General features: G+C 34.6%; 1 protein-coding gene across 3 annotated transcripts in view; it reads left to right on the top strand.

Annotated features, from left to right (window-relative positions):
- Fgf13 (fibroblast growth factor 13) overlaps nucleotides 1-18,309 on the top strand; it is a 509,017-nt gene that overhangs the window by 440,885 nt on the left and 49,823 nt on the right. For all 3 annotated transcript variants that reach the window (XM_027940173.3, XM_071606884.1, XM_027940176.3), the window contains one exon: nucleotides 3,680-3,783. In XM_027940173.3, the coding sequence (XP_027795974.1) occupies nucleotides 3,680-3,783 (104 nt within the window). The remainder of the gene's footprint in view (nucleotides 1-3,679; nucleotides 3,784-18,309) is intronic.

Below are 18,309 nucleotides of genomic sequence, written 5' to 3'. Positions count from 1 at the left end.
AAGCTAATTTAGCCTCCCCGGTGAGAATATCATGCAGTATAAACCATCGTGAAACAAGAGTATTTAATGACTGAAGTGATCTGTCACAATGGAAATCTTGCCATCCGAATTGACTTCCTTTTCTTCTAAATCCAAGCAATTTTCCTGGCATTATTTTTTTAAAATTTATACCATATATTGAACCCAGAGGCACTCAAACTCTGAGCTACATCCCCAGCCCTTTTTATTTATTTATTTATTTTTGACACAGGGTCTTGCTAAGTTGCTAAGGCTGTCTTGAACTCATGATCCTCCTGTTGTAGCCTCCTGAGCCTCTGCGATTACAGGCGTGCCTGGCACTAATTTTTAACTAATTATTTAAATGAGTGGAACAAGAATACAAGTTGTTTTTCTTCAACTACCACTCATTTATAGTGTATTTCCTTAATATGTATTCTGGTATTACATTTATATTTTTCTTTTCCTAATTTTCTTTTTTATCATGATTTTCTCATTTAGTTCAATTTAATTGATTTTATATTTTTTAAATTCTGATATGGGAAGCAAGATCATGATAAAACAAATCATTTAATGTTTACACAGACATATTCAATCCTAAAACATGTTTGATATTATTCATTCAAGCCTACCTTATGTAGATTTATTACAATGGTAAATGTCAGTCCAAGGAAATTTCATCATGAACAAATCAGCCATTATAAATTATGAATTTTTCCCCTGAAAAGGAAAAGATGATAAGCATTTCATGACTATGATACAATGAAGGCTATTTTTAAAGGATAGTTTGCCCTTTCTCTTCAAACCTGCTATAGCGTTACCAGCTCAGTGTGTCATGTCTTTGTGTCTTTCCAATCTACATTAAAATATGCATTTATTAATTACCGTCATTTGAGAAATGGACTTTAACTCAATCAATAAAGAAGCATGGTTTTACTGCTATCTTCTACAAACACTAAGTGCCAACTAGGTGCACAGCTCCGAGAAAATGATACCTTCAGGGTAGAATGTGTTTTTGTGTAGATACAACATAGAACAAATAAGAACCAAGGAAGCTTCTATTTATTAAAAACTTCTTCAAAACTTTAGCTAAAATGGAAAAAAAATTGATTTTAGACCTTTAATGAATGTGTCTTAGATACACAAATGAAATCAATTCCTTTCTTCTCAAATTTAGAATATTTTCATCCTGACCAAAAAAAAAAAAATCTTAAGTCTATGATGAAGTACTTCAGATTTAGAGAAACCAAGGCATATAGAAAGGTAGTGATCCTGTCCAAGCTTACCCCTACTGTAACTTCTTTGCATTTTTATCTGGAAAGCCTTTCCCTTTAAACACATTTGAAGCCAACTCAGGTTATGATCTATTTTGAATGTCTAAGTAAAGAAAAATATTGGATTAGTATGAGCAGGACTCACTCTAGCATTTGCTGTTCAAAAAAAATTTTTTTTGAGTACTGGGTTTTTTTTTTCTTTTTTTTGGAAAAAGACAGACTTCATAAAAATATATAGTACATAGTGAAACTTTTATTTTCCACCACACAGTTAGTCCCATTTTTCAGGTAGGATTGCTGATGCTGTTTGCTTCTCTTTCCCCTACAGTTGTCTGGTGTTTTAAGTTTAAGCATTTTTATTAAATTTTTATTTTTTAGTTGTAGTTGGACACGATATATTTATCTTATTTATTTTTATGTGGTGCTGAGGATCCAACCCAGGGCCTCACACGTGCTAGGCGAGTGCTCTACCACAGAGCCCCAGCCCCAGCCCAAGTTTAAACATTTTATTGCTCATTAAAGCCCAAATCAGAGGGTTGTGGAACAAGTCACACATAAAGTCAATCTCAATTTCTCTTTCCATTTCCCTCTTTTTCCCCAACTCTGCTATTTCAAGCTGCATTGAGAATATTTTAAAAGGTTGAGAATTTTATCAAATATGATGTTATTGAAATAATTCTGAATTTCATTTATAGTTCTACATTATCAATTACTACCTCCAAATGCATTTTCAGACATATTCTGGTATTACAGATGTCAAGCAGTATATAGTGTTTAAAGCTTCCAAACCAAACCTATATAAATGCTTTTGTTCACTTTTTTTACATCAAAAAATTTAAAGTATGGGCTTTTATATTATGGAATTGTGATCTATTACTTTACCAAAATATATTGTGTTTTCACCATACAGTTTGCTATCAATCCACAAATGTGTATTGAACACCTTGCTGTGAGCAAGGCATGGTCAATAGAGATATGACGTGTAGATGACAGTCCCGAAGATATCAGACTTCTTGCCTGTGCGTTGCTTTGTCGACTATAACATGAGATCCTGGCTTGCAATCTGTGCAATTACTTTCCTTTACCTCACATAACAGAAGGGCACAGCTTTTAATGTGATGAGCATTGAATAAAGTGCCATCAGTGGCATGTGGTAGGAACACTTGTATTTTGAACTGTACAATATGTCCTAGCTCCTCTTTGGTAACACCCTGGCTTTAAGAGAAAGATACACTGTAGGCTCACCAAGGAATACTTAGTTCCTCATTAATATTTTTCATCCATATTACCCCACCTACTGCAGCAGAATATATATGCACAGAGAAAAGTGTTCCCCCCCAAAAAACCTGCTCTTACCCATGAACTGAATTCTTTACATTCTTGTTCACAAAAATAACAGGCTGATTTATCATCCTTGAGAAAATTACAAAACAAGGCAAAAATCATCAACATTAGTCTATGACTCCTGAGCGAAAGGTGCATAGGCTATTTTCAAAAGATGTGTGTGGCAAGCACTACGTTTTAAAAATGTACTGTTTTATTTTTATTCACAGTGTGGGAGGGAGTAGACAGCTGGTAGTGGGAGGACACCCACTGGTTGTCTCTAGTGAGTGGTGTGTGGTTGTGAGGAGAGCCTGGGTGTAAGTTTCACGCAATCAGACCTTCAGGTGGGGGCAATGAAGGCCTCATTGGCACCACTCAGCTGCCCACTTGCAACTCTTTTGCAGAAAAAAAAATAAAATAATAAAATACACCTCTCTCAAATTCATTATTTTTATTCCTGTAACCTTTGCTCTTAGAGACTAAAAGCTAGGAACCCTCTCAACTCTATCTTGGAAAATGTCAGTTCTTTAAGAAATACTACTCTGGGAATATAGGACTGCAAGATGACTTTTTCACAAGACCTAAATTATTTTGGGGTTTTTGCATTGAAAATCATACAGATAATTTAGATGAGGGCATTGGAATAGTATTTAAAAATCTAAGAATCTCTCCCTGACTGGTAGATATTAACTGTGCCTGTGCAGATTTCAGTAACTATCTGGGAGAGCAGTTTGAAATCTCACTTTGTGGAGGATGACACTGTTTAGTATACAGACCAATTCCTAGAACTAGATCATGTTCCCCAGAAGCGTCAAGATTCTCCACCTCCAATAGTGTAAACCCCATAGAATTGGGACAAAAGTCTTCTATTTCCCCTTTTATCTGAGAATGTATAGTTATACTCCCTGTTAAGTGACTATACCCATAAATCAAGCATACAGAAAGAAAAAATGACCATCTGTATCTAATTATCTATCTTCACCAAGTTCACACTACTTATGGAGAATAAAGTAGTTCTGCTAGAAATATTAAAAGCTATGGAATCCAGAATATTAATGTTGTTTTCACATTCTTTTAAATTTCAGCTCTGTTTAACCTCATCCCTGTGGGTCTTCGAGTGGTGGCTATTCAAGGAGTTCAAACCAAGCTGTATTTGGCAATGAACAGTGAGGGATACTTATACACCTCGGTAAGCCTCTGATTGTGCATGTTTTGGCTATTCTAGTTTTCACCTGATATGAAAGAAAATATGTATGTGTGTTAGTTTTCTGTGACTGTGGCAAAATACCTGAGAAAAACAACATTAGAAGGAAAGATTTACTTTGGCTCATGGCTTCAGAGGTTTCAGTCCATGTTTTGTTTTTTTTTTTTTTTGTCTCTGTAGTTTCTATGCCTTTGATAAGGCAAACATGTTAGGGAGGATGTGGCAGAACAAAGCTGCTCATTTCATTGTGGCCAGAAAGCAGAGGGGGTCGGTGGGCAGACAGACAGACACTGGGGATAAGCCATAGTCCTCAAGGTCACACGCCCAAGGATCTACCTCTTCCCACTAAGCACCAACTCCTAAGTTTCTACCATCTTCCAGTAGTTTGTTAAATTATGAAATTATCAATGGGTTAATCATTTTGGAACCCTGATTCAATCACCTTCCAAAGACAAAATCTCTGAATACTGCCATCATGGGGACCAAGCTACATGAGCTTTTGGGGAACACTTTCAGGTCCAAATCATAATAATGTGCAGATTTCTGTGGTGAGAAGAATCATGTTCTTGATGGAAATACATAATTGGAAGGATAAATTAGTTTCCTGTGAAAATCATATCTCTTATTGATTAACCAATGTGAAGCTAACATGTTTAGAATAAATTAAAGATTTACTGGAAAGTTATACATACAGTGCCATTGGAATGTCATGGGCTATGGGAATAAATGATCTCTCTTGCTTTGCTGCTTTGGAAAAGAAAGCCATTTCTTAATGCAGTTAAGCATATTTATCCATTTTTACTCCTAAAATAATTAATGATATATCTCCCTCAGATGAACTTTAGGACACAAAGACCAGTTCTAGAAATACTTTTAGAGTTTTGTTAACTGTTCAACTAGTACATGATGGCTGTCTGCCTATACTTACTTTCAATTTTGTAAATTTTTATTTCAATTATACAAATTTGTGGGGTATAATATGATAATTGAATATATGCATACAATGTGTAATGGTATAATCAGATAATGAGCATTTCCATTTCCTTAATAATTCAAATTGTTCTGATTAACACTCAATTACTGTATATATTTATAGAGTATGGTGTACTATTTCAATGCATGTATATAATATGTACCTATCAAAGCAGGATAATTTGTATTTGTATCTCAGACATAATTTTGTGTTTGGAGCCTTTGAGTTCCTCTCTTCTTATTCATAAAACATACATTTTAAGTACCATTTTCTGTCAAGCACAATTCAACCTCTCCTTACATACAAATTCTTGCTTGACTTTTTCTTACAAGTTTGGAGTGAAAGATGTAAAAAATGGAATTTTTTAAAGGTGAATTTAATATATAGTCTACAATTCAATCAGGAACATGAGGCCAATTAAGCTTTTTGACAAATGTTTGACATTTAAATATGAAGCAAAACTTGTACAAAAGTTAGGATTTCATTCATATCAGTAGATCTATTTTCAGATACAGGAGACCATTTAATATGTGAATTATGTTGTCTTTATTTTCAATTCTTATATTTTAATAAAAGGAGGGGGTATTTAAGAGGGAAAAATTTGTTTGTCAAACTTCCCACCAGTTTGCCCTAAAGGAAATTATTATTATGACTATAGAAATCTATTTCTAAAACAGCAGGTAAAACACCTACCTGCAATCACTTTTGTTCTCTTCTGTTCCCTGAATTTATTTCCAAGCCAGGCACATAGAAAGGTTCTTGGAAGACATGGTAGAAACCAGAGGCCAGGATAGGAAAGAGGGGAGAAAAGAGTTAGTCCACAAAGGGCTTATTTATTTGATTAACCCAAGTGGTCCTTTTCATGCTATGGAAAAAGATTTTGATAAGAAAGATAATTATCAGCTTCAAATTCTGGTCTCTATCTGCTTTCCTATATCCATCTTCTCATTACTTAATGAATACAGGGATTTTATTCCTCTTACTAAATGAAAGATTTGAAAGTATTGTAAACTTCATGAAATCTGTCACTTTCCTAATACAGTGCTATTAAAATAAATGATAGGAAAAGGAATTTATTTTTTTAGATTTGTACATTGAGGTAAGATAATTTTATAATGAAGGATTTTCAGTAGCCTCCCTTAGATCAACAGGACCAGAGGCAAAGGTAGGTTTCTAATAAAAGAACGCTTTCAAAAACTTATATGCTTCTGCAATCTGTACAATCAGAAAAATGAGAAATTATACCCCAATGATTCAAATGTGTGAATTGCCAAGATCATTGTAATGTCATGTGTAGCTAATAAAATAAATAAATAAATAAACTTATATGCAGGCACAGGAAGGAAATGGAACATAATGGACAGTAAGAAGGCAAATGCCAGATGGTATAGGAAATAATTACTGGTAAAGCATTCAGAATTTCACTGGGATGTAGTCCCCATTATGGTGCTGTGATGAGAAGGACAGAGTAAAAACAGATCTTGCAATGGTATAATTTTTCTAAACTCACATTTGGGAAATAATATTTAAGAGTGGGGAAATCACTTACATTATGCCGTATGTGAGGTTCCCCCACTCAAGGAAATGAGAGCATTCAGTATTAAGTTTAGGGATCTGATATTGGAAATGTATTGTCTACCATTCAAATTTACCATTATTCCAACAAACTTGTAAATGCCAATGTGAGCTCATTTCTTAAAAAACGCTTCCCAGCTGATGGGTATGTTAATGCACATCTGTAAGCCCAGTAATTCAGGAGGCTGATCAGGAATAATGAGAGTTCAAGATCAATCTCAGCAACTTAGCAAGACCCTCAGCAACTTAGTGAGACCTGTCCCAAAATAAAAAACTAAAAAGGACAGGGGATGTAGCTCAGTAGTAAAGTGTTCCTTGGGTCAATCCTCAGTACCAAATGAAAGAAAGAAAGAAGGAAGGAAAAAAAAGAAGATAGACAGTCTGGGTTCCCAGAGGAATCAACACTATAGATTTGTGAGTTTCCTTTTTATAATGTACAGGATATTAGCAAAATGTCAAACATTCTGTATATATTCCCTATTTAGGAAAAGAAGCAGTAAGTAAGCATTTCCTATAAAGGAAAACAAACTGTTTTTATTAAGAAGGAAATATGCCTGGTTGATGATTCAGAAATTCATATAGGAAGAAAATATTCAAATTATTCTACCCAAGAAAGAAATCCAAATCTTCTCCATGACGAATGTTACCATTGCTCCCATGACTTGTGATTGATTATGGCTTAGAGTCCCTATACCATGTTGATCACCATCCTCTGTGGATATTTCATTTTCTTGTCATCTTATTTAAAATGTGAAACCCAAAGTCTATTAAGATAGAGTTCTATCCTAATGACTTCAGCAACTACATGGCCAGCACCAAAAAGCCCAGGGAAATGTCATGCTTCATCAAGAAGTAAAGGCAACCAAATGTAAAAGATCACTCTTCCCTTGCATAAAACCATGGCACTTCTTTTTTTTAACATTTATTTTTTAGTTGTAGTTGGACACAATACCTTTATTTATTTATTTATTTTATCTGGTGCTGAGGATCAAGCCCAGGGCCTCACACATGCAAGGTGAGCACTCTACCGCTGAGCCATAACCCCAGCCCAAATCATGGCAATTCTATTACAGATAATACCATGTTCAGTTTTGTTATCTGCCTTTTAGCCAAGAGATAATAGGACAGGACAGTGACTAAGAAGAAAGCAAAAATAGTGAAGGAAGCAAGGGGCTACTGATGAGGGTAAGTAGAATAATGCTGTTAGGAAGTTATTGCAGATAATCTTGGTGAGAAATGACTGTGTTGCTGAAGTGAAAATGACTAAAAGGAAACTGATTGCTTGAGATTTTTATTAAGAAGGAAATATGCCTGGTTGATATTTCAGAAATTCATATAGGAAGAAAATATTCAAATTATTCTACCCAAGAAAAAAATCCAAATCTTCTCCATGATAAATGTTACCATTGCTCCCATGACTCGTGATTGATTATGGCTTAGAGTCCCTATACCATGTTGATTATAGCTTAGAGTCCCTATACCATTTTACCCATGGTGATCAACATGGGTAAAATCATCAGGATTTATTGGCTAATTGTATTTGAAAAGAATGCAGGATTACCACATATGGTTGAACATGTATTGTTGCCATTCACTGCATGGATGGAAATGAAGTGTTTACAGGTAGTGACTTAAACAAATTTGTACAGTAGAGCTCAGAGGGTGTTCAAAGGTCATAAAGGAGATGGAGAATTTGACCTTTGGCATTTGTTTTGATGGTAAAGTTATTAACTAAATGGGAATAAAGGAAGAAGGGCAGATTTGAGAAAGAAGACCGTTGGGTACAGCTTGCAAAAGATATTTGAAAATGTGGACCTAGCACTTGAGAAAGGGACTTGAGCTAGAGATAAAATTGGAAGATATCATATGTAGGTGGTGCTTGATTCCATGGGAATGGTTGAGAGCATATGTAGCATAAGAAGAGAATAGAATTGTCAAATAATATTAGGGAATACTAGCATGGAAGCATCCAGGAGAGAAAGAACTAATTATAGCAGATATATTGCAAAAATTAAAGGGGAAGAGAATATTAAAAGAGTCAACCATGTCAAATGCTTCAGAGAAAACAAAAACCAAGAACTATGAATTTACCATATGAATGTCTTTGGTGATGTAGATGAAATCACTTTCAGTGGAGTAGTAGGAACACAAGCCAGGCTTCAGAGGATAGAGGAGGGAAGGAGAGGAGAGGAAGAAGAGGCAGCAAGGATAGAATTCCTAAGAGAAAGGGAGACATGGTGAGTACACAGGGTTCAGGAAGGCTTTGAAGGTTTTTTGTTTAATAAGACACATGGAAATATTTGTTATGTAAAAGAAAGGAGCTAGCAGAGAGAGATTGATTAAAGAAATAGGAAATGGTATTCTTTATGGGGCATAGCTCCAGAGTAGATTGGAGAGTGATGGAATTAAGAGTATAAGTAATGGGCTGGGGTTGTGGCTCAGTGGTAGAACATGTGTGAGGCACTGGGTTTGATCCTCAGCACCACCTAAAAATAAATAAATAAAATAAAGGTTCCATCAACAACTAAAAAAAAACGAACATTAAAAAAAGAGTGTAAGTAAAAGGATTAGAATGACCTTTGAGAAGAAGGGTCCCTCTTGTGGTAGAAGGCAAAGATGATGACAGATGCAGATGTACATGTTCTTTCTGAGTCTGCTGGCGATGCACAAGGAAGTTGAAGGGTTTCCTGCCACACAACTTGCATTTTCCCACTGATGTACAACAAGAGGTCATCTGTGAAAATCAGAGGCATAGGGATAGCATTTGGTGAAGAATAGCTATTTTGGGAAAGGAACAAGGAAAAGGGTCTAATAACCAGGCATGGAGAAATCCAGGCCACTACCTATTTTTGTAAATAAAGTTGTATTAGAAGAATACAGTCATAAATATTCATTTACCTACTGTCTTTGTCTGCTTTTATGCTACATTAGCAAAGTTAGATAGTTGTGACAAGACCTTATGGACCACAGAGCCTAAATTATTTACCAAATGACTTGACCCTTTATCAAAAAATGTTTGTTGACTCCTAAACTCTTTTTTTGGTGGGGGGAGAGGTACCTGGGATTGAACTCAGGGGCACTCGACCACTGAGCCACATCCCCAGCCCTATTTTGTATTTTATTTAGAGACAAGGTCTCACTGAGTTGCTCATCTTTGCTGAGGCTGGCTTTGAACTTGAGATCCTCCTGTCTCAGCCCCCAGAGCTGCTGGGATTACAGGCGTGTGCCATCACACCTGGTGGACTTCTAAACTCTTATTAATAAGACAGTGTGTTCTCAGCCTTACTTATCCATCAGAATCACCTAGGAACCTTTAAAAAAATGCCATTCCCTGTGCTATACGCAGACGAATTATATAGGAATATCTGAGGGTCGGGTCTATTTTCTAAAGCTTCTAAGCTGATGTGTATATGTAGCCTGTGTTGAAACCACAGATCTGAGGCTAACAAAAATGATAATGCAATAGCATTGAGCCCCCCTCATGAAGTCAGAAACCTTGAATTTATATGCACTTTATTTTATCCCATATTTCCAATGCCAATCTTTTTCTGCTCTTTTAAGCAAATTGCCTTTACATTTCTAAAGGACTATTCTTAAGATGATAGAAAATGCTGATTCGTGGAAGAGCTTTCTATCTCCTTTTTTCCTTCCTGTTTTGCATTTGTTTCTATATTCCTAATTTCTTTTGAATTCAGGATTGAATTATAAATTACAAATTATGCCCCCTTTTCCATTAAATAAAGAAACAACACCTCCACATTGTTATTGTTACAGAGATAGCAATTTACTTTCCATAATTAATCTCAGGATTCTTGCACTTCACCCTCCCCTCCCCCCTTTTTTTTCCTGTTGCCATGGGGGCCAGACTTAATGTAGGCTCAAGTGGCAGTGAGAAACCATCTGTGGCAAGAGAATCATAATTAGCCATTATTTCATAACATAATTACTTTCCCCCATAATATAACTGAGTCTTTCTGGAACTACAAGGAACTTATTATTCATTGTGCAGTGGTAACTTTGTTCTTACCTTTGGTTTTTCTTACCAATAATAAAGAGTTACATATGAGCCTTTAAGAGTTCCTCAAAACTTCACAGAGTAGATATTAAATAATATGAAGTCACTTACATTATTTTTCTCTTTGAAATATTATAGCATATTATCAGTATTTCACTTCTTTTTATGACTGAGTAATATTCCATTGTATTGGCTATGCCACATTTAGTCTATCCTTTATCAGTTGATAGAAATTTGGATTGTTTTCCCAGATAGCTGCATAGCTGATTCATTCTCTTGTCTTACCTGGAAGGCATTCCTTAGAAAATTCACTTCTGACCACCTTAACTGAAGCAGTACATTTACTTGTCCATGTTATCCTCATTTATCTTCTTAAAATCTTCTGTTTTAAATTCATATTCATATATTTAGTCCTGATTTCCTCTCATTCCAATGAGCATATTTGAGCACATATTTTATATCTGTTATGCACTGGAGGCTTGATGAGTGCATGCTATTGGTTTCTCAATAAATGCTTAATGACTGACTTGGTTAGACTCAAAAGAGGAGGATAAGTATGGCCTTGTGAGCATTTTTTCTAAAAAATACTTTTTATTTGTAAATAATTTCAAACTTATAGAAAATCTGCAAGAATAACAGTAGCAAGAACACCATATATCCCTTACTCACATTCATTTTTACCCCATTTGCTTTATCATTTGTTCATTTGTTCTATCTATCTGTCCATCATATTCTTCTGAGCTATTTCAGAGTATGTTGAATCCTGGCATTTTACCTCTAAATATTTCAGTATATATTTCCTAAGAATAAGTATTTTCTTATATAACAATAGTACAGTACATTTGTCAACTGCAGTAAATTTTCATGAATATAATATTTTATCTAATTTACTGTCCATATTCCAATTTTGTTAGTTGACAAATTGTTCTTTATAGCATTTTTTTCCTTCACTATAGGATCCAGCTTAGGGTCAGATACTGAATTAAGTTGCCATGTCCCTTTAGAGTCCCTTAAAGTTCCATAGTCTTTGTCTTTTATAACATTGTTTTTGTAGAAAAAAGTCCATCCACCATTTTTGGAAAAAAAAAAAAATCCCAACTTGGGGTTTGATAATTTTTCATGATTTGACTGAGGTTAATTGTTTCTAGACAGAATACTATATATCCTTCTAGGGGTTCACATCTGGAGGCATACATGTCTGTCCTCACTGGTGATGTTAGTTTTGATCCTCCAGTCAATGCATTATCTGATTTTTCCACTGTTTAGCTCTTGAGTTTTTGTTTGTTTGCTTCAACTAGTAAACAGTCCATCAGGAGACATTTTGAGACCATGTAAATATCATGTTTCTAAGAGCCCAGTATTTTTTTTTTAATTTTTTATTGTTGGCTGTTCAAAACATTACATAGTACTTGATATATCATATTTCACAATTTGATTCAAGTGGGTTATGAGCTCCCATTTTTACCCCATATACAGATTGCAGAATCACATCAGTTACACATCCATTGATTTACATATTGCCATACTAGTGTCTGTTGTATTCTGCTGCCTTTCCTATCCTCTACTATCCCCCCTCCCCTCCCCTCCCCTCCCCTCTTCTCTCTCTGCCCCCTCTACTGACATTCGTTTGTCCCCCTTGTATTATTTTTCCCCTTCCCCTCACTTCCTCTTGTATGTACTTTTGTATAACTCTGAGGGTCTCCTTCCATTTCCATGCATTTTCCCTTCTCTCTCCCTTTCCCTCCCACCTCTCATCCCTGTTTAATGTTAATCTTCTTCTCATGCTCTTCGACCCTACTCTGTTCTTAGTTACTCTCCTTATATCAAAGAAGACATTTGGCATTTGTTTTTTAGGGATTGGCTAGCTTCACTTAGCATAATCTGAAGAGCCCAGTATTTTAAAAAAATTTTTCTTAGATGTTGACAGACCTTTATTTTATTCATTTATTTATATGTGGTGCTGAGAATGGAGCCCAGTGCCTCACACATGCTAGACAAGCGCTCCACCACTGCCACAAACCCAGCCCCCTAAGATCTCAGGTTGTTGTGTTGTGTTTTGTTTTGTTTTGTTTTGATACTGGGGATTGAACTCAGGAGCACTTGACCACTGAGCCACATCTCCAGCCCTATTTTGCATTTCATTTAGATACAGGGTCCCACTGAGTTGCTTAGGGCCTCCTTAAGTTGCTGAGGCTGGCTTTGAACTCACAATCCTCCTGCCTCAGCCTTGGGAGCTGCTGGGATTACATGGGTGTGCCACCATACCCGCCTTAGAGCCCAGTTTTTAACACTATATTTTTAGGAATCCCTAACCTCTTTCAAAAGATAATATAATTAGTTTCACTAATTATATAACATGATTATATAATAATATAATTATAATTATATTATGCCAGGATTCAACATACTCTCAAATGGCTCAGAAAAATATTATAGGTAGAACAAATGAAGAAATGATAAAGCATATGAGATAAAATGAATCTTAGTAAGGGATATATGGTATTCTTTGTTCTTACAGATTTTCTGTAAATTTTAAATTATGTACAAATAAAAACAAATTTTTAATACTCATGAGGTCATACCTATCCTTCTCTTTTGAGTCCAACCAATTCAGTCATCAAGCATTTATTGAGAAACCAGTAGCATGTACTCATCAAAATTTTAGTGAATAACAGAAATGTAATATGTGTTCATATGCTTACTGGAATGAGAGAAAAATCAGGAATAAATATATGAATACTAACAATTATATTAATAATATGAATAGACATGACCAATGATTAGTAGACATTCTTTGTAAGTTTACTGATACCTAAATTGAGGTAGAAAAAAATTAATATTTTATATCCCAAAGTCAACAAGAGTCATGAAAAATAGGATATGGCAACAAAAGATTTTATAGATTTGGCATTTTTATCTCTGGGCTTAAATAGAATTATTTATGGGCAAGTTTTGCGGAGGTATATTTAAATTAGTTCTGATAAATGTTTTAATTTCATACTGTGGATGGGGATTGGTTCGTGTTAAGGTGCCTCAAATGTTCAGCATGTTTACTTGTCGACTCTGAGCTACTCTTCTATTACTTTGTTTAGTTCTTCTGATTTCAGTGTGATACTTTAGGACTTAATTTTAGATGATGTGACTTCACATCTATATCCCACATTCTACTATAGAAGGGTTATTGAAATTTAGATGAATTCATGGATCAGTGCAGTGATGAATATACTCCTAGTAAATATTTGTAGCATGTAAATGTTTACATTGTGTCAAATCCTTATATCAGCATATACTTATAATTTAACTTCTAAGGTTATCATCATAGACAATTGCAAATTTAATAGAATTAAATGGAGAGCATTGGTTTCATCATTTGAGCTCTTTAGAAAGTGAGATTGACTCAGTTACAAAAGGAAATAGATTTAAAATATGCACCAGCCGTATCATATCCAATGTGGAATAAAGTGATTATGATCAAATGAAAATATCAAACCAAAAAGAACAGGCATGTACGAAGAATTCTAACTTCTAATTACAACTTTGCATATTTGTACTCTTCATTTAATTTAAAAGATTATTCAATTTGGTTTGTTTAATATAAACCAAAACTTATTTTCCCCAATTTGGTGCATATACAAGAAAATTTTTGACAAAATAGTGAATACATATGGAAATAAATATTTTCAGTGGGCATTTTTTTTTTTTTTGTACTGGGGATTGAACGCAGGAACACTCAACCACTGAAACACATCCCCAGCCCTATTTTGTATTTTATTTAGAAACAAGGTCTCACTGAGTTGCTTAGCACCTCACTTTTGCTGAGGCTGGCTGTGAACTCACTATCCTTCTACCTCAACCTCCTGAGGTGCTGGGATTACAGGTGTGCGCCACTGCACTGAAGTTCGATGGACATTTTTAGTTCAGAATACTGAATTGTAAGATTATGAGGGTAATTATAAATACATACACAAACATACACACACACATTTTTCTGAGTAACATCTCTAGAAATGGAAAATGTAGAAAGTTATTTTACAAGAAGACAGAGAAAACAAGCACATTTTATTTGTTACTGAATGATTCTGTTAGCTTAAGGAGCTAGATTATATGTTTTAAAGAGATGCTCAGTTATGGTATTGGTGCTATAGAGCTAAGAAGTCATTAAAATTATTGCAGTGAAAAATATACCCAAGTAGCTGTCTTACATTTTTTCCCTCAGACTACCAGTGAATCAGCATAATTTTCAATGCCAAAATACATTTCCCAATTCAGATTATTTCATGTTTAGTATTTTTTGCAGTTAATAAAAGTTTCATTAAAATGTAAAAGAAAATCTAGGGCTGGGGCTGTAGCTCTGTGGTAAAGCACTTGCCTTGCATGTGTGAGGCACTGGGTTCAATCCTCAGCATCACATAAAAATGAATAAAGATACTGTGTGTTCATTTACAACTAAAAATATTTTAAAAATGTAAAAGAAAATCTAGTTGAGCATATTTGAAAATGGAATTAGATAAATCTGTTTGTACCTTCAAAATCAAGTATCTTTTCTTTATGATCCCTTTTAAAAAATATCCAAAGCTGGTAAATTATTTACTTTCTTATGTATATGAATGATAATGATACTTTCTCAGAAATCAGAGTCTATGGTGGTTGTAACTAAAGAGAGCAAGATTGGCTCTGTATTCTGTTTTTGTGGCCAAGTTGAAAAACTAATCTAAATAAGAGGTCATGGGGCACATACTTAACAATGTCTCATGGCTTTAACTCTGAAGCTAAATTCATCTTTGTAGAAAGAAACCAGTATCTTGGAGATGAAGAATAAAATAATTGGCAAGAATGACTAAGCGTACTTTTAACAAATAAAGCCAGATATAAGGAGATTACACACAGATACACACACACACACACACACACACACACATACACACATACACATATGAAACCAATCTTATATTCATTGCTCTGTTGCTATGATGACACTAATTTATTTTGGAATTCTTAAAATAATTCTAAGTTTTAAATATGTAACCTACACTGAACATTTGGAGATTGCTCTAGCAACATTCAGTAATACTTAATAGCTTTATGAAAGAGAACAAGTAAGACTTCTTAGCTTTATTTTATGTGATTATCCAGTGAGTTGACTGTCTTGATGAGGATATTGTTTTTTAGTCTCTGCCTTCCTGTTTGTATCATTTTAATCCATAATGGGATAGGAGAAAAAAAGCAGCTCATCAACACATTTTTTTCTATGCTGTCCTTCTTTCCATGAAACTTGTTCTTTGAAATGGTTTGCCTACCAAAATCTTTTTATTTATTTATTTATTTTTTAATTTTAATTAATTACACATGACAGTACAATGATCTTGACATTTCATACATTTGAATCAAATTGCCTACCAAAATCTTTACTCATTAAGTAGTAACTGATTTCTTTTTTCTCCACATTCCCCTTAGTCTTTGAGCAATATTTGGCACAAAGTATGTTTTTGTACTTATTTATTAAAATAATTAGTAGATTATTGTGTAATAAAATATAAAGACCACTAATATTTTTCTGTTGGGTCTTTTGAATATTTTAAATATGTTAAAGGACCCAATTATAACCTTTTGTGGATCTGCTAAACTGTTACCATTTCAAGGTTATATAAGTAAGTGAATTACTGAGACACAAGAAAAAAAAAATTGAAGGCTGCAGTACTGGTTTCAGTGATTACAATGCTTAAAGGGAATTGTGACTTCTGAACAGAGAAACTTTAAATGAAAACATTTCTCTGATCATTATAATAGCTGTGACCAAGGTTAATAACTGGCAAGCCCCTGACTAATACATTTAATATGTTTTGCCCAGCCTGAATGTGCGAATGGATGACACGTCTGTGCAAAAATTCTGATTAAGTTATTCATCAGATACTCTGATGCTAACTACTTTTGACAACCCTGGAAGTAGAACTAGGGGAAAACCTCAATTGATTTCTTGGGTGGATTTTGCATATAGCCAGTAGCAATAATACATAACACCCCCTTCCTTAAAGACTTCAGATGGGTACAGGAATTCTGGGACAGAATAAAACAGGAGCAGTTAAAATTAGAGATCATGAACATATTTACCTAAGGAAAAATATTTCATAAAGATTTTAAAAAGGCAAATGTACAACTCCAAAGTATTATCTTAGACTTTGAAAATATAAAGGATAAAAATGTTTAACAGAAGGAAGGTATGAATTATCCCATAATACTTTCATAATTGGCTGTGAGAAACCTGACAATCACAGTAATCACTTTCAGAAATGAAATTCAGACAGGTAAAACTCCATTGTATATAGCGAATGCTATAACAAAAAATGTCTGTGTTAGAACATCCATTGTTGTATCCTGGCCACAAAGTCAGCAAGGTTAAACACTAAAATCCCTCTTAGATTATTTGGTCTGGTTAAAGAGTTTTTTACAATATTGTATAAAGTATTCCCTGGTTTCTGCCCATATCACAATAATGAATCACTCTAATAAAAGTCTTAATGAAAAAGCCTCTTTGCAGGCAGTTTGGTTGGAAGACAGAACCTATTGGAGACTGAAAGCTGTGAAGTAGCGATTTCCTGGAAAACTCCCTTCATTCCTCTACCTCTAGTCTCAGAGAACTTGGTCACACACTCCCAGAGAACCTGAAGCTTGAAATGCTCCAGGAACTTTTTCAGCCAATCAATTAGCAGATACCCATTGAATCTCCACAAGGTCTGAGGCACCCCAAGCAGTGATCATATTGGTCCCTATTAACACTGTCTGGATTTTACAGGGTGCATAAAGACATATGCCCTAAATTCAGAGCTCTGATTGCTAATAGTTGATCTACTACAGGAAGGATCTGCAGAAACTATTTCAACCCAATTTATTCACTCTGGCAATGCTATTTTTAGCCCAGAACTCATTGTAAGAGGACTCCATATAGGGAAACAATTTGAGAGCCCTTGGGATTGGGGGTGGATAAGGGCACACCTTTATAGGAATTTACCAGTTGTACTAAACAATACAGAACACATTAAGACCATGTTTATATGTCATGGTGAGGTAAAATTGAGTTTAATGGAAAATAATTTTCAATTTTACCGAGAAATGATGTTGGTTAAAGTGCTTTTAATTTTTCATAAATACGCGATTCTTTAAAAAATCTCCCACTTGTACAGCACAAGTGGATTATGATGGATTCAACCAACCAAACCTTTTAGATATATCAGAGTCCACCTTCCATGTTTGGGCAAGGACACAGGGCTATTGTTCCCTACAGGATTCCATTCTGTAGTATTAGGAATAACAAAGAGAAACAATATAGATCTATAGAGGTACAACTGTTTGCAACTGTAATACACAAGACACATTAACACCTGATATTTTGAGTAATAAAAAGTGCTTTGTTTCCTCCAGAAAGGAGTTATTTGCTATCATTGACTTTCATGAGCAATTAGGAAATGGAGCCACATTTTGACCCTATTATTTTTTCTTGCTTCAAAATCTCTATTATTCATTTCTTATTTCCTTGGGAGTAGATGGTAGTTAATGCTAGAGAAAGTAAGTAGATGCAACCATATTTATTGAAGCTATTTATTATATTTATATTCCTAATATCCTTACCAGCAAGGGAAACCACCTGGCCAACTCATGTTTCCTTGTTCTTATCTATTTCCAAATAGGATTATTTGCTCAGACAAAAGAAGTTCTGTTTCTAGTAGGGGTATCAGTAAATCAAAGCATTTGTATGTCACAAGGGTATTTTCACCTAATGATTTTTAAGTTTTACATAAGAAAACGGGCTTAACAAATGCTTTAGCTGTTAGTGTTTTCAATCTGAGCATGAGCCTTCATTCAAATCAGTAGTTAACCTTGACAACAGTGGTCAACAGAACTGTGATGAATGGTTTTGCATATCACCTTTCTTTGCTGTGGACCTTGGCCTGAT

The sequence above is a fragment of the Marmota flaviventris genome, chromosome X (assembly GCF_047511675.1).
Source record: "Marmota flaviventris isolate mMarFla1 chromosome X, mMarFla1.hap1, whole genome shotgun sequence".
Taxonomy (NCBI): Eukaryota; Metazoa; Chordata; class Mammalia; order Rodentia; family Sciuridae; genus Marmota; species Marmota flaviventris.
This window is presented reverse-complemented; position numbering and strand designations above follow the sequence as displayed.